The sequence below is a fragment of the Syngnathoides biaculeatus genome, chromosome 23 (genome assembly GCF_019802595.1).
Source record: "Syngnathoides biaculeatus isolate LvHL_M chromosome 23, ASM1980259v1, whole genome shotgun sequence".
Classification (NCBI taxonomy): Eukaryota; Metazoa; Chordata; class Actinopteri; order Syngnathiformes; family Syngnathidae; genus Syngnathoides; species Syngnathoides biaculeatus.
In genome coordinates, this window is record NC_084662.1 from 13,882,482 (window position 1) to 13,907,814 (window position 25,333).

Here is a 25,333-nt window from a genome sequence, read left to right on the forward strand (position 1 = left end):
TTGTTTATGTCGCACGTAGGCCTCCCGAGTAGTCAGACTCCGCGTCATTCCGCCCGAAGAACCATCCAAATATTCAACATTAATTACAGCCGCAGGTTCAAATCAGAATTCCTCTGTCTTCCCGATCAACCGATACTGGGCATAAATGGTGTCCCATATAATCGAGCCTTTGTTGTGGCACGGTACAAGTCACATCCGCGCACGTAGGTCATGTGACTCTCGAAAATGGCAGCCCCCCTGAAAATTTGGAATTGACGATAAAAATCTTCTCAAAACACTATTAAATGAGAGAGGATTTAACATCACAATGTCAAAACAGGGAACATATTACATGACCAATTGGATACACTGGATTTCCACTTTAACATGGATATTTGACGTCAAAATCCGTCAATGGGAGTGAATGTTTTAAGTGGTGTCACCTAGCATCCATTACAGGCGTCTCGAGATATTTTTTTTTTTAACCAGTATTTCCGATTATTATAATTTTAGACGAAGTATCGATTCCGAGCTGCTCCAGATAATGTACGTCAAGGTAATGTTTACGTTACATAGTTGCGGACAGAATATATGCACACGTTTGTTTTCCTCCATCTTTGAGTTAGCTTCCATGTGACTCAGGCTTCATCTTGGCGCTGAAAAGAAATGACCCAACGCTCAAAGAATTCTTCATCTGCGCTTCAGCCAACGGTGAAGCAATGACGGAGACGAGGATGTTTGAGCATGACAACGATCAGAAAAAAAAAAAAAAAAAATTTCATCAGAAAGCGTCTTGAAAGGATTAATATGTAACAGACGTGCTGCGGGGATTAATAAACTACAACAAGATGATTGTCTATCAGTTTCCAGTCGGGAATACATAATTCTGGAGGAATAAGAAGCACGTTTGCTTCCACTGTGATATTCTCCTGACCGGACAATATTTTAGGTACACCTGCACAAACCGGTGAGAGCCAAACTCGTAACTTGGGACCAGGAAAACTTTCCCAGTCCTTCAAGGGTGAAGAGTTTAACTTTATTTTGGTTTCATTTTACCTTCGCGTAGGATCTGGTCCACCAACCTCCCCCCACAAAAAAAACCCCATAGAGTAAACAAAAACCCAAAGAGTAAACAACTCGCCCGGTTCCTTCACTGGTCAAAGGAAGGGTCTTTTTTTTCAAAATTTGAACAGCTTGCGCTCTCTTGGCTTCCAGTTGACAGACTAAGTGAGATCATGCCCCGAAGCCCGAATGGCGCAAGAACCCGTCAGAATCTTTTCATTATTGTGCTCTGCTGTGTTTCATTGTCTGTCTAAACATACGTCCGCATGGAAAAGCCCGAGCTGTAGTCAGCTTGGAAAAGATGAGTGGGTCGTGCCAAAAAAAAAAAAAAAAAAAAAAAAAAAAAAAAAAAAAAAAAGGAGGTGAGGTAGTCTGGAGGTCAATTCAGTCAAGTGGCAATTGGGGCATCTTCCACAAAAAACAAACAAAAAAACAAAGTGTGAGAATGGAAAAATGCTTTTCGTTTTAGGTGATCAATACACACTCTGCCAGGGGATTTTCCATGCAGTATGTATCAAGGGATACTAATTTCACACTCTCCTCGCAACATTCTACAGTGAAGAAAATAAGTATTTGAACACCCTGCTATACTGCAAGTTCTCCCACTTAGAAATCATGGAGGGGTCTGAAATTTTCATCGTAGGTGCATGTCCACGGTGAGGGAGATCATCTAAAAAAAAAATAATAATCCAGAAATCACTCTGTATGATTTTTTTAAAATGATTTGCGTGATACAGCTGCAAATAAGTATTTGAACACCTGTCGATCAACTAGAATTCTGAACCTCAAAGACCTGTTAGTCCTCCTTTAAAAGTCCGCCTCCAGTCCATGTATTATCCTGAATCTGATGCATAGTGGGAGAACTTGCAATATAGCGGGGTGTTCAAATACATATTTTTTTCATTGTATCTTCTTATTAGCTACAGAACATCCACTTGGGGCGTTTTCACTTTCCATTCATGCTGAGAATTGACCATTATTCTGCAAATTATGGATGAATGAAGGCCATTTATTGTCCTTATAAGCCTGTGCAGTGAAACTGGAGAGCATTGCTCAAGATATCAAAATCAATGTGTCTTTGAATTAATAGCGCGACTAAAGGAAAGATGAGAGTTCAAGGTGGTAATTGATTTTGCGTATCTGTACCACCTTCCAGATGGCAGAAGCTCAAACAGTTATTAACTGGGGTGTGTATCGAACTTTTTAATGTCCTGAGGTCTGCTGAGGAATCGAGAGGAGTAAATGAGCCAATGAGCTTATGTGCTGCTTTAATCGTCCTGTGAGCCGCTCCCGTACCAAACGGAGACACCGTATGTCAGCAGGTTCTCGAGGGATGAGCGGTAGAAGCCCAGCTGCAACTTTGTGTCCAGGTTATTCTTCCTGAGAGCTCCCAGGAAGTGGAGACGCTGTTGAACCCTTTTAATGGCCGCCGTGATGTTGTCTGTCCATGAGAGGTCCTCAGAAATCAGCAGTCCCAGGAGCCTGAATATGTGGACACTCTGACACGCTTGCCATGCATCAAGAGCAGAGCCGGTTCACTTCTGTTCCTCCGGGAGTCCGCAATGATTCTTTCTTTTATAGTGTTCAGTGCCAGATTGTTGCCTGTGCACCAGGTTGTAAGTTTCTGGACCTCCTCTCTGTAGGGTGCCTCGTCTCATTTTGACATCAGACCAACCATTTTTTGTGTCATCAGGCAATTTGATGATGATGATATTTTTGTGGACTGGGCTGGGACTGGGTAGTCGAAGGTAGAGACAGTACAGAAGGGGGCTCATCACGCAGCCCTGCGGTGAGCTTGTGCTCAGTGTGGAAAGCTGGGAGCCGACTCACGGTCTGGGGTCTGTTGGTCAAGAAGTCCTTGATCCAGGTGCATGTGAGAGGGGGTGGCCCAAGATCTCCAGTTTAGTCATCAGAATGTCTGGAATAACTGTATTCAATGGCCGAGCTGGAATCCACAAAGAGCTCCCTAGCGTCGCTCTGCGGTTGTTCCAGGTGACTCAACACAGCATCAGAGCTATGCCAATGGCATCCTCCGTTGATCTATTCGCCTGGTATGGGAACTGGTGGGAGTCGAAGTTGGCGGGGGGAGGCAGTCTTTGACGTGTTTGAGAACCAGCCTCTCGAAGCACTTCAAAATGACAGGTGCGAGGGCAACAGGGCGATAGTCATCGAGGCTAGTCATGGATTTCTTTTTGGGGATGGAAATTATTTCAAACAGGTGCGGATGACTACTTGGGCCTGTGAGAGGTTTGCGTTGTATGAAAGTTCTTTTTCAGAAAAAATAACCAGCTCGCAACCAGCCAAAGATTCCGACGGATCATTGCAGTCTGAACGTTTTACTGGTTTCAAAATAGCAATGCCATTCCTCGATCCCTGCAAGTCAAAAATTGTAGCGATCTTGACAAGTTGTGTTATTTAATTCTCTAAAAGTGTTAATTTAGGTTATTGGGGAAAAAAAACGTTTTTTCCGGAGTGGTAAAACTCCGATATTCCCCAACCACTTTGGATTTATGGCCCAAAACTTCTATTTCAAACAAAAATGACAGCCTGTCAATCTTGTTAGCGGTGCGTCTGCGTTGCTGCAGCAGTTTCCTCATCCACGGATCTCAAACAGGAGCTACTGCCCTGCTGGAAAATAGTCCGGTTAGGAGTATGATCTCGTTGTTAAAGTTCTCATGCAATTCTCCCGAGAAGGCTGACGTGATTCAAAATATTTGGAGGGGGATGCGGGGGGCTCCACGTGAGTGACCTCATCCTCACTTGTCACACTGCAGAGGTCACGAAAAGCGCAACGATCGGACGCAGCGCTTCGCCGAAGATTAGGCGCAAGTGAATTAAGACGGGCGCCGCTTCAAATTAGAGTTCCCGGGCCGAGCAGCGCCGTCGGAACATACAGACGGGCTCCCGTTGCTATGGGACTTTTCCGTCCCCGGCTGTGGACTTTGGCCAGTCCGCATTAAGAAAAGCAGGCAGCGTGTCCTGTCTCCACAATGGAGGATAAATTTCAACACACAGTCGGCTCCGGATTCCAGAAGTACGTATTTGGACAGTGACAAGAGTTTTTTTATGGTTTTGCCTTCCTACGCCACTGCAATGGATTTGGCAGTGGGGGGAAAATCCAATGTGATTGAAATGTGGACTTTTCGGCAGATCTCAACAATATTCTGAAGAGGATTGGCGGATCATTGTCAACATTGACAATCTTGTGATACACAAATACCTTGTTACTGTCTTTAAGTAGGATTTTCATGCATCCATCATGACAAAGAAAGACTCGTCTGACAGGAAGAAGTACCTCATGTATAAATACAGTGACAGAATTATTGACATTAAAAGCAAAAAGTAAGTTACAGTGAAGAAAATAAGTATTTGAACACCCTGCTTTATTGCAAGTTCTCCCACTTAGAAATCGCCAGAACCTTGATATGCTTCTTACGCAGCCACTCTTTGGTTTTCCTGGCTGTGTGTTTCGGGTCATTATCACGTTGAAAGAGCCAATCATGACCCATCTTCAATGCTCTGACTGAGGGAAAGGGGTTGTTCCCCAAAATCTCACAAACCATGGCCTCGGTCATCCTCTCCTTAATACAGTGCAGTCGTCCTGTCCCATGTGCAGAAAAACACCCCCAAAGCATGACGCCACCACCCCCATGCTTCACAGTAGGGATGGTGTTCTTGGGATGGAAGTCGTCATTCGTCTTCCTCCAAACATGGTTAGTGGATTTTGGTGTCATCTGACCACAAAACCTTCTCCTGTGACTCCTCTGTATCATCCAAATGGTCACTGGCACATTTAGGACGGGCCTTGACATGTGCTGGTTTAAGCAGGGGAACCTTCCGGGCCATGCATAATTTCAAACCATGACGTCTTAGTGTATATTACCAATAGTCACCTTGGAAACGGTGGTCCCAGCTCTTTTCAGGTCATTGACCAAGTCCTGTCGTGTAGTCCTGGTCTGATTTCTCACCTTTCTAAGGATCATTGAGACCCCACCGAGGTGATATCCTGCACGAGGCTCAACTCTGATTGAGATTGACTGTCATGTTTAGCTTCTTCCATTTTTTAACGATTGCTCCAACAGTGGACCTTTTTTTACTCAAGCTGCTTGGCACAATTTCTCCTTATTCCTTTCCAGCCGTGTGGAGTTGTACAATTTTGTCTCTGGTGTCTTTGGACAACTCTTTGGTCTCGGCCACGTTACAAGTTTGGGTTTTACTGATTGTATTGGGTGGACAGGTGTCTTTTTGCAGCTAATGACCTCTGATTCAGAATAATATATGGAGTGGAGGTGGACTTTTAAAGGCGGACCAACAGGTCTTTGCGGGTCAGAATTCTAGCTGATAGACAGGTGTTCAAATACTTATTTGCAGCTGTATCACGCAAATCGTTAAAAAATCGTCCATTGTGATTTCTGGATTTTTCTTTTTAGGTTATCTCTCTCACAGCGGACATGCACCTACGATGAAAATTTCAGGACCCTCCATGATTTCTAAGTGGGAGAAATTGCAATACAGCAGGGTGTTAAAAATACTTATTTTCTTCACTGTAAATTCATACATAATAATCCAGTTGAGTGAAGATTTCCTTTGGCCATCTTGAGCTTGTTCAGGCACAGAGTGTCTAAACTAACGTGTGCTTGCTAACCACTCAGCCGACTCGCAGATCGTGAACTACCCCACCGAAGTAAACTATTATCAGCCTTCTACATCGCTTATGCTCACTCGGGTAAACACACAAAAATGACGTGCTCCGTATTCCCCGAGCACAGTCTATTTGCAGACATACGATGGGCCCTTTGCGGCTACAGAAGGAAGCGCTCGGCTTCCCTTTTTCTTTCTGCCTGTCCCGCATCTGTCACCATGTTGCCGCGTGTAAATAAATCTCACTTTCCAGCACTTTTTAAACTCTGAAAATTGCCATCGGCGACCAGAAGCGCAAAGGCTGATTACCGTCTTTTGCCCCAAAGTCACTCCCCTGGAAATCCAGAAAGCCTCTTTATTTAAAACAAATTTCACCGCTGAAGCCTTTAAAGAGGACAAATGATCATTTTCAACTACGGCTTATTTTCCATTTTCGTCTTAAATCGTGCGGAACGCGCTATAAGTTTTTTCCGTTCATTTTCCGAGGCCCAGTATGAGTGTCCCCCACTATTAATTACTTCGACATATGAACCGAAATTCCAGCACGTTTATTCCTGACAAATGAGTCAAGTACAAAAAAAATTGAAAAAAAATCATGCTTTATACAGCTGTGCATTCATCTTTTAATATTATTTTTATGTTTTGCTGTAAAATACACTTTCATGATGTCACCTGCCCCTGTAATGCATAATAAAGTAAAAATGACCAATCATACAAACATTCACTTCTGATTTGTATTGCGGAACGATCTCGAATGACATTAGCAGGATTTTTGACTTAATATTTCATGTTAAGTCAAATATGGTGTAAGTATTGCATGTGTCAACATGACTGTGGAGTATTTTGAGCACGATACATATTTTGAGACACTACTGCTGCGTTAACTTATTTATTTTTTTGTGCGATTCTAGAGAGAACACGTTGCCAAAATGGATTTATTTGTGATGATTTATTGAGGTGACAATTCTAAAAATCACATTTAGGAAGGTCAGCACTTTTTTAAAAAAGCAATAATTGAGAAAGGCTGACTCGCTTTGCCAAGTTTTTGTTTGATTGAGCCGATAAAGCCGCTTCCCGGTTCCGTGGACTTTTCCGGCGATGGACCTGATGACGATGAAGTACTGGCATGTTTTAGGAAGGTTGGCACACAACCACAGTAGTGGATTATTAATGGTGAATGGGTTTTTTATTTTTTTATTTTTGGTACAAGCCATTTGCTAGGCCTGTCTTTAGCTTGGAAAATATACCCATCCATCCATTTTCTTAGCCACTTATCCTCACAAGGGTCACGGGGAGTCATGGAGCCTATCCCAGCTGTCAACAGGCAGGAGGCGGGTTACACCCTGAATTGGTTGCCAGCCAATCGCTGGGCACATGGAAACAGACAACAGCCGCACTCATAATCACACCTATGGGCAATTTAGAAATGTCGCATGTTTTTGGGATGTGGGAGGAAATCGGAGTGCCGGGAGGAAACCCACGCAGGCACGGGGAGAACATGCAAACTCCACACAGGTGGATCACAGTTCTGAGGTCCTGGGTTCGATCCCGGACCTGCCTGTGTGGAATTTGCATGTTCTCCCGGTGCCTGCGTGGGTTTTCACTCCAGTTTCCTCCCACATCCCAAAAACATACAACATTAATTGGACACTCTAAATTGCCCCGAGGGGTGATCGTGATTGTGGCTGTTGTCTGTCTCCGTGTGCCCTGCGATTGGCTGGCGACCAGTTCAGGGTGTACCCCGCCTCCTGCCCGTTGACAGCTGGGATAGGCTCCAGCATTCCCTGTGACCCTCGTGTGGATAAGCGGCAAAGAAAATGGACGGATGGATATTTACGTGATACAACAATGCTGCGAACCGACCGACCAACCGATGAACTGTGCTAGTTTTGTAGGAATCTCCATGTTATGAGTGTCCAGATGCTTTTTTCCTACTCTTGCACTTCTTACAACAAAGGACTAGTTCAGGGGCATGAAAAAAAAAAAAAAAAAAATCATAAAAATGTCATAAAAGCTGTTTTTAGTCGTAATTTATCCTCCCAGCTCCTGTGGCAGCTGCGGTGTAATGTGACTTTGTCAAAATGCGCCCTGCTGTCAAACGTTAATGACGAATGAACCTCAACTTTTAAAGTTCACGCGTGTGGTCTACAGGATCCCTGTTGGATGAATCTTTTAAAGTATTTTGGATGACACAAACATTTCAATAAATTTTTTTTTTTTTTTTTTAAATCCATCCATTTTCCCCACTTGGTCGCTTACCCTAACGAGGGTCGCAAGGAGTGCTGGAGTCTATCGAGACAAACAGGGTGATGGTGTGGTGGTACACACGTCTGCCCTGCGACTGACTGGCGACCAGTTCAGGGTGTAGTCCACCTTTCGTCCGAAGCTAGCTGGGATAGGCTCCAGCTTTCCCGCAACCCTTGTGAGGATAAGCAGCTTGGATAATGACATGACATTGAGACAAACAGCCGCACTCACAATCACACCTAGGGGCAATTTAGTGTCCAATTAATGTTGCATGTTTTGGGGATGTGGGGAGGAAACCGGAGTGAAAACCCACGCAGGCACGGGGAGAACATGCAAACTCCACACAGGCGGGGCTGGGATTGAACGCAGGTCCTCAGAACTGTGAGGCCAACGCTTTACCAGCTGACCCACCGTGCCGCCGGGGCAATTTAGAGTGTCCAATTAATGTTGCACATTTTTGGGATGTGGGGAGGAAACAGGAGTGAAAACCCACGCAGGGACGGGGAAGAACATCCAAACTACACACAGGTGGGTCCAGGATCGAACCAGGGACTTCAGAATTGTGGGGCCGATGCTTTCCAGCTGATCCAACGTGCTTTTTTTTTTTTTTAACAATGCAACTTTTTAAAATAAACTTTCATACATCGAGAATTAAATTTCACATGATTAAAAAACACCCCTAGGTGTGATTGTGAGTGCAGCTGTGACTCCCCGTGACCCTTGTGAGGATAAGCGGATAAGATGATTAAAAAATATGTTAATAAATATGTTAAAATGTGACATAGAAAACTAAAACGGGCTTTTGATTTAAGCAAAACAAAAAAAAATCACATTTATATATACATATACAGGCACAGTGGGTTAACTGGTTAGAGCGTTAGCCTCACAGTTCTAAGGTCTGGGGTTTGAATCCCGGCCCCGCCTGTGTGCCTTTTCTCCAGACGGTCCGGTGCAATAAAAACGTTCTTCCTATGAGTCACATATGTCATAAATGTTTTCGATTTGTAAGAAAAGGAAAATACAAATAAACTGTAACGTTCTACAGGCAACATTCTTGTCGTGAGGGACAAAATCTATAAGCAAAACATCTGTCGTCAAAGCGGAGGGTTAAGATACATTTCCCGTCTCTTTTTCTCTCTCTCTCTTGATCAAAACCTCCACTGCGATGCTTTAAGCTTTCTTCAATGAGTTCTTAACTTTTTCCAGGCCAAACAGTGACCCAGTTATACATATAAAAAAAGAAAAATGTAATGTCTGTTCACAAGCACACATTCTTTAATCATCAGGAATAAAATAAAAAAAAAAAAAAACGGCAGAGTGGAAAGGTGCTCTTAAACGGCCACGATGATGCCAAAAAGAAGCTTTAAAAAAAAAAAAAATGATATCGTTAAATTGCTAATGTACGTGCCACGTGTGGAAAGTCAGCTTGGGGCCTGGATTTAATCAAGCCCGCGTGGCCTTTTGGCCTTTCTGATGTAAAAGACCTCGACTCCTCACCGCGCCGCATGAAAACTATTACACACGCTCCGACGGGTTCTGGAAAAATGGCTGACAGCTGACGCGCCGGCGCAAATGAGCATCAGTTTGGCGGCGTCTTCGGAGGTGATGCGCTGCGTTTTGCGCCTCTGCCGGCGCAATAACAACGTCGGGTTTTTGGCGGCGCCGGAGCTAATCAGAGCCGCTAATGCGCTCGGCAGCGTCCGTGATTCTCGCGGGGCCAAATTCCTTGTCATCGGCCGCGTTTATTCCGCAGGGACGAAGACCACCGTGTTGAGATGAAAAGCGAGAGAGAGAGAGAGAAAAAAATCATTTTGATTGGACATCAGCGGAGCAAATGAACTTTTTTGGCGAGATCGTCAAGATGAAGTCAAAGTGACTCAAATGACAGCTTGAACAAATCTGATGATTGTGTTGCTGTTAAATCGGTTTCCCCTGAGGAAATAACTGAAATTGGAACTCCCACCGTTATAAACGGCGACCGCTTCGGATGTTTAAAAGTGACCATTTAGCATAAGTATCGAGCACGGCGGTGTAAAAATAAGTCAACCGATTGTTGCCGACGGACGTGCCCGCTTGCTACCGCCGCTTCGCCGAAACGAACAGCTGAAATATGAGTGACGGGCCCCGCGAGCGACACATTAATCTCATGACGTTATGATTAAATTGGCCACGAAGCCATAGCAGGCTTTTCCACTCATTTTCCACCTGCTTTGCCGCAGCCGCTTACGACACGCATCACCATTCGAGTATTTCCGTTAATTTGTTATTTCGACAGTGCGAGCAGCACATTTATGGTTTGCTGTGAAAACCTATTATCAAAGATTTGATCATAAATGTAACAAGAAAAGTTTGTCCGGCGAGACAATGGCGCTTAAATAATCCATGATAACAGATTCAGTTTTTCATTTAAAACAGGGATGGGGAACCCTCAGAGGGCCACACAAAATTTACAACTAATGATTGTGGTTCAACTTCAAGGATATTGTTTAATACTTGTGGTTTTATTTGGCCTCTATTGCTTAACTTCTTCATCATTATTTCACTCTGCGTAAATCAATCAACATGTTCAGGGCCGTTTTGGTATTTTCTATCATTTGGCCCCCGAATCCAGTTACTCGTAGCTATGTGAAATTTAGTAACATGTGTATCATTAGTAAAACCACAATAAAACATTTTTGAGGAGCAAAGCCCGAAAGGGAATTCTGCCATATTGGTTCAAAGTATTTATTTTACAGTCCTTGTGCAGTGTTTCTAATTATCCATCAATCCATCTTCGACCACTTTTCTGGGTCAGGTCGAGTAGGGCAGGAGCTTTAGCAGAGATGCCCAGACTTCCCTTCCCCCAGCCACTTCATCCAGCTCTTCCAGGAGGATCCGGAGGTGTTCCAAGGCAAGCCAAGAGATGTAATCTCTCCAGCGTGTCCTGGGTCATCCCCGGGGACTCTTTCCGGTGGGACGTGCCTGGAACACCTCACCAGGAAGGGTCCGGGAGGCATCCGAATCAGATGCCCCAGCCACTTCATTTGGCTCCTCTCAATGCGGAGATGCAGCGGCTCGGCACTGAGCCCCTCCCGGATGACCGAGCTTCTCTCCCTATCACTAAGGGAGAGCCCGGACACCCTGCTCAATTCGACCATTTGTGTCCGGGATCTTGTTCTTTCCGTCACGACCTGCAGCTCGTGCCCATAGGTGAGGGTAGGAACATAGATCGACTGGTAAATCGAGAGACCTTTCGACTTAGCTCTCTCTTTACCACAACGGACCGATACAAAGTCCGCATCACTGGAGACGCTGCGCCAATCTGTCTGTCGATCTCTCGCTCCATTCTTCCCTCACTCGAAAACAAGACCCCAAGATACTTGAACATCTCTACTTGGGGCAGGATCTCATCCCTGACCCAGAGAGGGCACGCCACCCTCACCCTCAGATTTGGAGGTGCTGATTCTTATCCCAGCCGCTTCACACTCGGCTACAAACCGCTCCAGTGAGTGTTGGGGATCACGGCTTGATGAGGCCAACAGAATCGCATTATCTGGAAACAGCAGAGATGCGATGTTGAGGGCATCAAACCGGACCCCATTCTACTCCTCGGCTACATGTTCTCTCTGTGCCTGTTTGGGTTTGCGCCAGGCACTCCGGTTTTCCTCCCACATCCCCAAAACATGCATTAATTGGACACTCTAAAATGCCCCTAGGTGTGATTGTGACGGTTGTCTGTCTCTATGTGCCCTGCGATTAGCTGGCGACCAGTTCAGGATGTACCCCGCCTCCTGCCCGTTGACAACTGGGATAGGCTCCAGCACTCCCTGCGACCCTTGTGAGGATAAGTGGCTGGATGTTATGTTGTATAGAATTTAGCCTCTGCATGTCAATGGTCTTTTTTCATATGACAGACGATATATCGGATGTAGCGGATATCAGCTTTGTTTTTTTCTTGTGGCCCCGAATATTGGTAACAGGCCCAAAAATCCCATATTGGAAGGGTTCTAGTAATTTTCCAAGGTATCCCAAATTTGAAATCCATATACAAGACAAATCGGCAACGCTACATTGAATCGAAAATATCATTTTTTAATGCAACAACTCTTTTCATTCTTGAAGTTCCTGATTCTGGTACAATTCCCAAATTCCCCAAATAGTGCGTCGCACAAGTCGTATGAGTTTGATTTAAAAAAATTGACTTTCCATCGGATTTTCCGTGTTAATGTTTCGGTATTTTTTTATTCCTCACCAATGAAACTGCGACCGCTCACCTGCATCTGTGCTCAATATGTTGTTTTGGATTTTCAGTCGGGTTTTAACTGCTCATGTTGGCCGAAGACTGTGTTATGACTCAACTCTCCCATTGGATTGATCAACTATGAAAACCTTGATCAAGCGCTGATTGAGTAATAAAATGTGTCGATGCACGCTGAGACGATTCCTGCTCTTTTCATCGACGTGGCTTCCAAGAACCTTTTATTTCGTCTCCTCGGCAAATACGCACTCTTTATTCTTCATCTGAATACATTTAAAAAAAACATACACTGTAACCTTTCAATTCTGGTGGGACGGAAAATAAACGTAGCTGTTGATTTTGGGACGGAAAACCAACACTTATACACAAGCTCGCTGCCTATTATTATGAATGTGAGTTTTGAGATAAATAACAATGCATAAGGACCTGTTAGTTGGGGGCAAGGCTGACAAGAATTTTACAAAGCAAGAACACACGTGCTTTTTCTTCCCTCATATACAGACTGCTTTATGTTTTGAAAATTAAAAAAAAAAAAAAAAGTACACGGCATTGATACACTGGCTTGCATAGAAGCATTATGTTCACTTCACGTGATGAAAGTGGTGTCTTTTAGTCGCAGCAAGCAAAAGTCTTTTGTTTTTCAGTTGGCGGGCCAACCGCTTGGTTGCCCTCGGTAACAGTGCCGCTGCCCCCCTCCCCTTTCTCTCCCATGTGTTACCATTTGCCAGGGATGGGGACCCCACATTCATACCAGCCCACAAAGGGATGGGACGTTCTTCTGCCAATCACGCCAAACGTGACGGGTTCCTGTCGGTAGGCACGATAATATCCTGGGGGGAAAAAAAGAAAAGTGGAAATGGTGACATAATCTCAACCGGGTAACATCTTCTGAATCAAGAATTTTTTGTGACATTATTGTAATTTCCAGGCTCCAAGCCGCAACTTTTTTCACACGCTTTCAACCCTGCGGTTTATGCGGTGATGCGGCTAATGTGTGCATTTTTTTCTAATAGCCCCAAGGGAGCACTCGAGCGAAAAAGGTAAGAGTGAGACCGGTGGAATGTATGTACCAAGGAAGTGACTTTTACCGGCCCTGTGAGCGCTGCGCTAGCGTTAGCACTGTGCTAACGTGTTGCTGCTGTGTTACTGGCGTGTCTCAGTAATATTTACTGGTAAGTTTTATTTTAACCAGCCCTGTTAGGGTTAGCACTAGTGCGGGGCTAGCGTTAGCACTAGCTTTAGCGCGGTGCTATGATTAGCAATAGCGTTAGCATTAAACTCTTTCTGTGTACTGTCTTTCTTTGTAAATATCTCATGTTTCAATGTGTGCACTTGCGGTTTTTTCACACCCTGCTAAAAATTTTCTATAGAACATTTCTAAAGAATTTCTAAAGAACTATAGAACTTTAGGAATCAAACCCTATAGAATTTCTCTCGAAATTATATTGTTCTGTAGAAATTCTATAGAAAAATCACCGCAATGTTCAATGGGATTGTAAAGGAGCTGTACATATTGGGTACACTTCTGTAAACCATATATACGATATTTACAGTTGCAGTACAATATTTCCAGAGAACCTTTCATAAGAAATCCTTTTCTTCAGGAAACTTCAATAAAGTGCCAGTTATTGAAAAATTTGCAGTCATAAGAGAACTACTCAAAAATAGAAGCATTATGTTTCATATTAAAATGTGTACGTGTACTGTATATTCCCGTCAGGTCACATTGAATCCAATGCAGTGTTTCAATCCGAATGTCCAAAATCATTCTTCACCCAATGCAGATGGAATCAAATGTCACGTAACAATGTCTATTGGTCTTTTCCTGCTGATATCCTTCCTCATTCAGACATTAAACATCGTTCAGTAAAAAGGGTGGATAAATACTTGCAACGAGTGAAACCAGGATGTACGCAAAGACTGCGAGTGATGGAACCCCATTGAAAAATAGTCCAAAGGTGTTCCGACTATGACCTCATATTTACCTTGAGCTGAAGGTAGAGTAATTGAGAGATACGAGGGGCCAGTCCTGCCGTCCCTGTGGGAGTCCACAAACTGACAATGATCCTCTCCTTGTCCCACGGTGTCTCCTATACTGTAGAAGGGCTCTGCAGGAGATCAACGGCATGGCGGTCAGGTTAATAGTATTTATTCGTAGTGTAGCCACAGGTTATTTTCTCACTCTTCTTCATGAGTTGATTTCAAGGACCGCATACTGTTACAGAGTACAGTGCAGAATTTGACTTTTCAGTGCAGACCTGTATGTGGGATCAGACTCACCTCGAAGGCCGTCTCCCATGAAGATCTTGTACCGCAGAGAGTTGCACAAAACCACGCCCACGAACTTCCTGTACCACGTGCGCTTGACATACTGACCGCCTTTACAGGAGCTGTGAGCCGAGTTGTATCGGAAGGTGAAGGGGATCCAAATGGGCTCCCCGCCTGAGACACACGTTTATAAGAATAGAAGATGGAAGAGATTAAATAATATCCATCCATCCATCCATTTTCTTAGCTGCTTATCCTCACAAGGGTCGCGGGGAGTAGAGATAAACAGCTGCACTCACAATCACACCTAGGGGCAATTTGGAGTGTCCAATTAATGTTGCATGGTTTTGGGATGCGGAAGGAAACGTGAGTTACCGGAGAAAACCCAAACCCAGACAGGCATGGGGAGAACATGCAAACTCCACACAAGCCGGTCTGGGATCGAACCCGGGACCTCAGAACTGTGAGGCCAACGCTTTCCAGCTGATCCACCGTGCCGCCAGATTAAATAATAAAGAAAATTAATGTAATGTACAAGAATTTTCACTGCTGATGTCCCTCAGGGCTGAGTTCTACACTGGTGGCTAGACTATAATTAATTATTCTTCTACTTACACCTTTAATCTCATTTTATTGCTGAGTCACTCCTGTCAACAATCAATTGTAATTTTGGGCAGAAACATGAACTAATTTGGCATAATGTCAAAACTTTTATCTGGAAATTTACATAATCGACAAGCAACGATGTCTGCAAAAGTGGACACTAAGGACGTATTGAATATGATTGTAACTATTTCTCAACTCTGGGGTCCCACAGGATTGAGTCATTGGTCACATGCTATTTCAAATAGCGCTACTTGTACTTTGGCTGAGAGATGGTGGACACCTTGGATTGATTGCCAGCCAATCACAGCGCGCGTATGAACAAACAACCGTTCATACCAAAGCACAATTTAGAGTCTTCACTTAAACTAAAAAGTATGTATTTGGACCTTGCGAGGAGGCAGGAGTGCCTTGAGAAAACCACTGGAGGCATGGGGAGAACATGAAAACTCCTCACAGGAAGGGTGGAGGCGCAGATCAAACCCCTAACCCTAGGGAACTACATTACTATCTGCGGGCTACGAAAAGTCAGTTCTACCAAGACTCAAAGTACTTACCAGGCGGTCTTTCGATGAGAAGAGGATCATCTGAAAGAAAGAACACGGAGGACACACTTTGAGTTTAATGTGTTCACCTGATAGATAAACACATCTGGTAGCCTGCGATCACCTCCTTGAGGACGGATGATTTTTATTTGTGGCAAAATAAATATCCCCATCATGACATTTTCATGGTTGGGAACGTTAGACTACTTCATGTGTAAACAGTTTTCACTGCGCAGTAGCTGCTGCGTTGCCCCACCTGATTCGGTGACATAGGTTAGCGTGTCGCTGACTGGTCCCAGCCCAAATACATTTTTGGCCTGGACTTTGAAGTAGTACCTGAAAGAAAACAAAGAGGGACTCATGAGGGCTTTAGCGTCATTCTGTTATGGCTCTGCGAAAGTGAGGGAAACGGTAATGACTCTAGCAGATGACTTCAGTCGGCCTGATTCAGGACTAAAGCTCTGTTTCCTATTGGTACGGATCCGAAGTCTAGTGGATATTTGGGTCGCTTTGAAGGGAGGGTGAAGGGAATGTGCTGAAGGGACAAGTGGCGACGAGGCGATAGCGAGGGTGGATGAGAACGAAAAAGACAAGCATGTGGAAAATGTAATGCATGGAAATGATGCATACTAAAAGATGCTAGACCTCAAAACAAGAAGTCCTTCACTGGAAGACGTAAGCTTTTAGAAAAAAAAAGGTGTGGTTAGCGCAGTCTCCCTCTGGGTGATTAATATTGGAAGCATCACAACCTCAAGGTTTGTGTTTGTGCAGGAGTCCATTCAAGCAAGGTCACATGTGAAAAGTTTGCTGTCCTTTCAGTGTTGTAGCCAAAAGGGCCCGCGCCACCAGGCCTGGATCCAATCACCGGACGCACATAACAACGGCGACTGAAATATCCAGTGTATCACCAAAGTGAGAGAGTTCACGGAGGGAAACGGAGGAAAGAAAAGCAGATGCGGAGAGCGGTGATGTCATGAAAAACCAAATTGAAGCGGGTGGAAAAAAACGGAAATCTGAAGCGGAATATAAAAACAAAGGAAATACGAGAAAATATTACACAGCCACAGTACGTGTCGCAAATTGTTGGAAAAAAGAACCTCATATTATCGCTTTTAGTTTCCTCTCGTTCGATTAAAAATTATGTGGCGACACCCCACGTCAAGACACTTAACACACATGTCAATAGGCATATAAAAGCTGCTACTGAAAAGCTGTAGTGGAAAGAAAATATTCTCGATTTTGCATGTGTGGTTTCCAACCTTTTAGATTGGAAATGTTTCTTAACCAAAATGTCAATTTCAGGTACTTTCACTGCCGGTGTCCCTCAGGGCTTGGTCCTAAATCCGTTGCAATTAGAACAAAGTTCTCTCGTTACAGTATAATTTTACAGTACTTGTGATGTAGAGTATTTAGTCACTATTGTCAGCAAATCAACTATAATTTTAGGGAGGAGCATCTGCTAATTACTATAATGTTAAAAGAATACTTTATCGGATACTAAATGATTGTAAATTCAAATGTTTTTATACATCAGATTTAGATAAAGAATCTACATTAGAATAGTAGAAGACAAGTAAGACGAAAGCAGTCGTGCAAATTGAATTTGCTGCAATTTCTTTGGGGGGGGGCAATTTTTACAAAATGTATTGTCATTATCTGGCATATTTTCCACAGTGACACGTGATGCTTGTGATTTAATCTAATGAGCAGAACACCTCCTGGAAACGTTCACGTCAGCACCATAACTATGGCGTGTACTTGAATGTGTGTGTATCTGTGTGTGTGCTTGTCTCCGGCGAATTAGAAGGACCCGCAAACATCGGGAAATGCCAAAAGTGTCCCAAACCAATCGTCTGATGATTAACCGTAACCAAGTCGGCTGTGCCAGCTTGGATGCACACTGGTTGCTTGGGAGGAGCGACATAAACTCTTGGAAAACTTGACACTGAAACATAGCGCCGTTGTTTGCGTTCTGCAGCAGGTGTCGCCAGGTCACACGGTAGATGAGACACCTGGCCTGTGGAAAATTACAAGTATACTGAATAACTAATACTCAAGTAAGTTTGTTTTTATCTTTGTTTTGATATTTTCTCCATTAGCAGAATTGTGCATAAACTACACAACCAACTTTCATGGAGTTTGCAGAAGACGTGGCTTATCGAGACCCAATTATTGTCCATGTGCAATGGCCCACTATATCAAGCTGATGGCGTTACAATGGAGAAAATTTCTGTATGTGACTGTGTGCATTATTTACATATAAATATTGCCACGAGGAGGACTAGAGAAGAACCATTTTTTAAAATGACATCAGTCAAAATGCGATTCTCGTCTTTTCACCTTGTGGAAATGATTTAATCAAGAGGATGGAATGTTTGTGGTGAATATTCAAAACATGTTTCTCCACAGGCCACCATTCACCCAAAATTGACAAGCTTCCTGATCATCCAAACATCTGACTCAGTGTGCTTGGATCACCACTGATGTAACAATTGGCCAAAAACGCCATCCCATCATAGAGGCAAACACATCAGTGCCATGATATGAATATACAAACAGATACAAGCATATTTTGCGCGTTATGTGATGGTGGGCTCGTGTTCGAACAATTTTACAAACAGAAACAAACACAGAGGGAGCCAAGAACCAGCACCAGAGGCTGATAAACTTCATAACATTGCACACAAGTCATGAGATCTTGTAAAGATGCAAAGAATAAAACAATCAAGACAAGATGTTCTCTGACTTAAAAAAAAGAACTTATCCATTTGGTCTGGTTCTTGATCACACACAACGCAAAAGCCCTCCTGAAACCATTTTGTTTTATTGTTATTATTTGTAGAACTTTTTTTTTTTGGGGGGGGGGGGTAGCCCAAAAGTCAGCAAAATACAGTGTGTATGGGAACTGCTGATGTACAGCATGGTCGGCACAACCCCTTTCTAGTGATGGACCTTCAAAAAAAACACTGGTTCATAAGTACAGCATTCTGAGTGGCTTACTTTTATTGGATTTATTTCATACAAAATATCAAAACACCCTTTCTTTTAAAGGGTAAGCATCTGTAAATTCCGTCAGACTGAGTACACATCCGCTACGTAAGGTCTTCTTCTTTTCCTTTTAGCTTGTCCCGTGAGGGGTCGCCACAGCGTGTCATCTTTTTCCATCTAAGCCCATCTCGTGCATCTTCCTCTCTACCACCCACTGTCCTAATGTCTTCCCTCAGAACATCCATCCACCTTTTCTTTGGTCTTCCTCTCGCTCTTTTGCCTGGAATCTCCATCCTCAGCACCATTTTACCAATATACTCACTCTCTCGCCTATGGACATGTCCAAACCATCGAAGTCTGCTCTCTCCAACCTTGTCTCCAAAACATCCAACTTTGGCTGTCCTTCTAATGAGCTCATTTCTAATCCTATCCAACCTGCTCACTCTGAGCGAGAACATCAACATCTTCATTTCTGCCACCTCCAGTTCTGCTTCCTGTTGTCTCTTCAGTGCCACCGTGTCTAATCCGTAGATAATGGCCGGCCTCACCGCTGTTTTAAAAACTTTGCCCTTCATCCTCGCGGAGACTCTTCTGTCACACAGAACACCAGACACCTCCTGCCAACTGTTCCAACCTGCTTGGACCCATTTCTTCACTTCCTTACCACACTCACCATTGCGCTGGATTATTGACCCCAAGTATTTGAAGTCGTCCACCCTCGCTATCTCTTCTCCCTGTAGTCTCCTCACTCTTCCCCCTCCACCCCTCTCATTCACACACTTATATTCAGTTTTACTTTGGCTAATCTTCATTCCTCTCCTTTCCAGTGCATGCCCCCATCTTTCTAATTGTTCCTCCACCAGCTCCCAGCCTTCGCTTTTAAAGTTTGCTTTAGCTCTTATTTTCACTGAATGCTCTGACTCTTCAAACTTGTCATGTTTTTATGAATTATTTTTTATGGTCTTGGTCCTTTCATGGTCTCCACATGTATTGGTCTAGTCTTGGACTTGATTTATTCTAGTCTTGTTAAACACTCGGTTTTGACTCCCCAAAGTCTTGGTCTCTGTGAATTCTGGTCACGGGCAAGTCTTTGCCTGGTCTTGCGTGCAACACAGCGAGGGGCATACAAAAGAGACTTTTGTGCGAAGGGGATAATACGGAACATATTGTATAGGCCTTTTTTCTTCGCTGCAGCATTCATTTCGATGGCATGCACAGTAAAAGCACTGCTAGGTGACTATGACTTACCTGGAGTTGGGTTTGAGATTCTCCACAGCCAGATGAGTCCCACTGGATATCTTAGAGGACCATCTATTGTTGAGCACGTCATCATATGAAGCACTGTACACCATGTACCCTTTAACATATCACATCACATACACAGAAAAGAAAAACCTCAATTATCAACAAAGTTTTGAATAGATTATTTTTAAACCATAATCGGTCTTGGTTGATCGGCCAGTGCAAAAAGTTTGTTTTGGTTGGTCTTTCTCCAGCTTGGGTCTGTTATCATATTCTTGTCACTCATGCAGCCATGCACTCAACACTTGAATCCGGTACCTGACCTGGGGGGCGGGGGTCATGCTCCTTGGAGAAATTCTCTCTAAAGCTAAACGAAAATGGCATATGGCAGCACATCAAACCGCGTCTGCTAGATTTGAAGATTTTTCTATTTTTACTGGAGACACATCAACACAGCTGGCGGTTGACAGGATGAAAGGGAAATATTCCACTTTTGCTTTTTTTTTTATACCCTCCTGTCTTCCCAACTATGAATGAAACATTCCAAAAGAAATTGATTCCACCCCAAAAGCTTTAGAGAAATATCCCAAATGCTGCAACAGATCGTGGGTAAGAGTACCTCTAACTCAATGCGTAAAAATGTATTATTTCATCCTATACAAATTAAGCTCAGCTGCTCAACTTTTAATTTCTGCGTCTGCGATTACGACATTCAGTTACTGGCCAACAAACTATAAGTTCAAAGTAAACAAAATCGTGCACACCAGCAGGAAGGAAACACTTGACGGAGGAAAAGAAAATACAATGTCCAACCCCCCACCTAGCAAAATGTGGCACGGGAGACACGATCTGTTGAACACATCAGAAGAGAGCCCGTCCCACACTACAAGCAGGAGCTCGTGTGTGTCCGCCAAATAAAACACGCTGCAACTCCTTAAATGCTGCCTCTGATAGGCCACCACTTTTCACACACAAGGTCCTAATCTTAAATGGTTATTTTTAGCCTTTGTGCGTCACGGGCTTTTTGTTTCCCCTGAGAAACTGAACACACTGAGTAATTGTTCCTCAGAGGCTCCCAAAAGAAAAACAGTGATGTGATTTTCTGTGAGTGGACTCTGGTGAGTAACTTGTGCTATTAACTTTATTAGATTTATACGATCATACCGACTCATCAATGGTGCTTCTCGGAATGATTGACATGTATAAATTGTCACTGGCATCAGAAATATTACACGTATAAACCAGCATTTCTTACCTGAAACCATATCGTCCCTCAACGGACGGGCCCAGTCCAAGATGATAAACGAGTGGCATCCCTCCATAGCAACCACGGTGAGATTGTGGGGTTTGTTTTTCGGAGGCTGCTTCTGATTGGTGACGCGACTGTCGTTCTTCATCAGATCTTCGAGGACGTCGACTTGGAGGTACTCCAGAGCCTCGGTCAGGGAGCACGGCGCTCCTGGGTCCTTTTGGATGTAGTTTACGTACGGAGCTGTTGGTAGAAAAGAAAAGGAAAAAAAATCTACACATTTTAACAGGAATGGATTGGTTGACGTTTATCCAAAAAATGTTAAAAAAAAATATCATGGGGAATTGACTCAATTGATGTTCATATTTTGGGACAAATCTGATGACTTTTCCTTTTTGTATGACTGCAGGAAAACACCTTTGGATCCTCTTCATTCATTTTAAAAAGAAATCCCAGATTTCATTATTTCTGACTTCTGTGATCCTACACAAACCCTTCTGTTTTCTCCTCCTTTGCCTTTTTTTTTTGTTTCCTGAGTTTCTGAGACCAGCTGGACCTACAGCTGTGAATTCCGAGTGTAACTGGGATTTGGAGGGAACCGCAGCGGCCTGGACCGGCTCCCGCCTCTGCAGAAGATTGGCCCTCGGTGCGGACCGAGTCTTCCACGTGTCAGTGTCGACATTCCACAGACTCTCAGCTCCCTATGTATGTGCATGGAGGATCGCAGAACTCTCGTATTGCATAGCCAAACATCAAAAATAGGTCATCTGCAATAATTCAGAATAGATTTACATTTAAAAGTGGGCCACTGGAGAATTAGAATTAGAATCAGGAGAATTTTGCAGGAAACTACATTCATTTAAGTACTGTCTATTATGTTTGAAAAGATTATCATAAACTAGCCTGGTGCAAGTCAACAAGTTGACCTGACGGCTTCCTTGGGTCTCTTCCACCAGTCCGGTTTTGAATCTTTTGACACTTTAGGACAAAGATATCAAACTCAAGGCCTGGGGGGCCAGATCTGGCCCGTCACATAATTTTATGTGGCCCGCGAAGGCAAATCATCGGTGTCAAAATCTGTGATTCTTGTTAAAATCTGTACAAAAATGTTAAATGTAAGTTTAAATGTTTAAAAGTTAACATTGAGATATTGCACGCATTTTTGGTTTACCAAACATCAACTATAGTGGGAAAAACCCATTAAGGTTGATTTCTGATTGCAAAACTAGTTCATAAATTTCATGTGTGAATATGATGAGGCGATTTCAGGTTTTCTATGGCTTCACCATAACGGCCTTCCGAGGGAAATCTTAACTACAATGTGGCCCGCGACAAAAATGAGTTTGACACCCCTGCTTTAGGACCACAGTACTTCTTGCTGGTGTCCGACAATGCCGGAGTGAGGCAAAAAAAAAGTCCCCAAAATTGTAGTTTAAAGCCACATAACGTTTGTTTTGTTTTGTCACATAGTGCGTTAGGTTGTTCTTCTCTTTTTTTTTTTTCATTTGTTTGTGCTACCAGCTCAACCCATCATAAATTGCGTATTCTATCAACCACCCACATTTTCCAATTAAAATACCATTAATCACAATAGTTTTTCCATACAAAATCCTACTGAATTCTGGCCAGAGTAGAGTTCGTCCGGTTTATCGAACATTCTTTTTGCAAAATCGTGAAAGACCCTCCCTTCTGAGACTCTGGACTTGTAATCTAAAGATGCAAACCTATCTGGCTTGGCTTGTGAGACTCCAACGCGGATGAAATATTACTGGGAAACCGCAGCAGCCAAGTTCACGTAAAAACTGTCTCGTCAAGCTGAAATCGGGCACGTTCAATATAATGTACTGTGCTCTGTCTACGTGGAAGCCATTGTTAAGGGGATTTACAATATGTAATAGATAAGAATGATCACTTAAGACTTTTTGATCCATATTCGTCTGGTTGTAGATTTACTTGAAAGACGCACAGATGTAAAGAGAAGAAATAGAGATAAAGTCAGCTTAAGAGAAGAACGTTCACTTGTTTTATTATTTGTACAGTTTTCCTCGGTTCAGTGCCCATTTTTATCATTGCATGTAATAAGGGAGAATAATAACTTTCAGATGGTGCCGTGAGACACATTGCTGACCAAGATAAACTGTGTCCAAAGGAAATAATGTTGATTTTGGCGCAAACAAGAGCATTTGAGAGTCTCTGATAAAAGCAAAGCTGGCTTTTCACACAGAATAGCATTTTGTAATGGGCGAGTTGCATTAAAAAGTTTATTCACTTGTTTATCTCACATTTTCATCCCTAATGGTGAATAAAACAAACCTTTATGTCATTTGCCGAAAGAGTCCACAACGACAGCGTGGCCGCTACCTCATTATGATTCATCATAACATCAAGTCAAAAGGAAGGTTTCTTAACTTTCCCAAAGAACGTCTTATGCTAGTTTTGGCTTACGTCGGGCTAGTGTCATTTTTCGAGGTTCACCCCTCACAGGATTTAAAAGTCAGATTATAGGGCCTCCCTCTGCATTGTGTTTAATCCTTATATTTATTAAGTGTCCTTAATTTAATACTTCCGCCGTCAAGATAATAGCCTAGGGACAAGGCTTAACTGCGCTCATGTTGATTTGGACTGACAGCTTGCCCCTCGGGGAGGTAAAACGCCGTGCAACTTGACACTGGAAACCACTTGGTCAAAACTACTTGTTAAATACTGTACGGGTAATGTATGTTGTGGATTATTCTTCAACATTTTGATAATTTGATGTTGTTGGGGTTGCTCAGTCACCTAACCATTTGACTTGTATGTTGGTTTATTACAGGGGTCACCAAAATGGCATCCGCAGGCCCGTTCTTGAAACAGCTCACTCGTGATGGGACATTGTGATTTCCTAGTAGTGTTTTAGAAGCGATCATTTGAAAACATAGACAGATTCACTGTATAAAAAATGACGTGTTGCATTTTGATATTGGTCTCTTTCCTACCTTGTTAAATAAAGTAAGTAAGTTTCTTTCGGCTTGTCCCTTTCGGGGTCGCCACAGCGTGTCATCTCAGATGAACGCACATGTGTTTGGCACAATTTTTACGCCGGATGCCCTTCCTGACGCAACCCTTCTCAGGGAGTGGAGGCCCCAGTGGGATACGAACCCACAACCCCTGGTTTATCAAACCAGTGCTCTAACCACTGAGCTACAGGGCCTCTTCCTACCTTGTTAAATGATTACCGTAATTCCGGCCTATAAGATGAAACTTTTTTTTTGACACGTTTTCAACCCTGTGGCTTATGTGGTGATGCTGCTAATTTGTGCATTGCTTTTAATGGCCGCAAGGGGGGCACTCGAGCGGAAAAGGTAAGAGTGAGACTGGTGGAATATATGTGCTGAGGAAGTGACTTTTACCGGTCCGGCCCTGTTACTGCCGTGTCTAAGTGATTTTTACTGGGATTTTTTATTTATTTATTTTTTTTAAACCAGCCCTGTTAGCGCGGAGGCGCTAGCGTTAAACTCTTTCTGTGTACCGTCTTTCTTTGTAAATATCTTGTGTCTCAATGTGGGTTTCAATGAGGGCACTTGCGGCTTTTACACAACTGTGGCGTACATATGTACCAAATGGTATTTCCTTTACAAAGGTAATTTAAACAAATGTGTTATCTCTGATGCGTATACCAAACTCCGAGCCCTTCGCGCTCAAAAATGTTGATAACCCAAGTCTGTTCTATATGTGTGCCATTATTTATCCTAACTTGGGTCCTCAAAACAGAAACAACAACAGCAGGAATCAGGTGAGAACACAACAGGAAAAAAAATAAAAGAACTACCTCAGATCAGTGTTGTGGTGATGAAAGTCTTTTGCCTTGTTTTAGGTCGGCGCTCAGGTTGATAAATTACAATGATTGTGCCAGCATATTGTAGTTTTCATGTTTTGATTGCTCCAAGAGACATAAAAACGGCTGATGTTATTTAGATCAGCACTCATCTGGCTGGATTTTATTGTTTTAATGAATCGTTAGGTTACATTTTGTTCAGAGTTTTGGTTGAGGTGTAAAAACAGTTTACAGTTCCTTTATGAACTGTATTCTGCAATGTATTCTTTGCATTCGAGACAAGTTAAAAGGATAGACAATGTTGCTTCTCAAAGAGAAATTATTTATGAGGAGTTTTATGGCTTTTTAGTGTTAAAGACAACTATAGCTAAACAAAGAAACATGATCACAGACTTTCAACATAATGTGGTTTCCAGCTAGCTGGAGTCCAGTAGGTGTTGTTTTCGTGTCTGCCAAGA

General features: G+C 43.2%; 1 protein-coding gene across 4 annotated transcripts in view; it reads right to left on the reverse strand.

Annotated features, from left to right (window-relative positions):
* Positions 1-6,297: 6,297 nt before the first annotated feature.
* Positions 6,298-25,333, reverse strand: part of fndc1 (fibronectin type III domain containing 1) — a 39,665-nt gene continuing 20,629 nt past the window's right edge. For all 4 annotated transcript variants that reach the window (XM_061811835.1, XM_061811833.1, XM_061811836.1 and 1 more), the window contains 7 exons: positions 21,068-21,304; positions 19,819-19,927; positions 15,839-15,918; positions 15,595-15,624; positions 14,447-14,608; positions 14,152-14,274; positions 6,298-12,996 (listed from right to left, as the gene is read on the reverse strand). In XM_061811835.1, the coding sequence (XP_061667819.1) occupies positions 12,881-12,996; positions 14,152-14,274; positions 14,447-14,608; positions 15,595-15,624; positions 15,839-15,918; positions 19,819-19,927; positions 21,068-21,304 (857 nt within the window). In that variant the 3' untranslated portion in view covers positions 6,298-12,880. The remainder of the gene's footprint in view (positions 12,997-14,151; positions 14,275-14,446; positions 14,609-15,594; positions 15,625-15,838; positions 15,919-19,818; positions 19,928-21,067; positions 21,305-25,333) is intronic.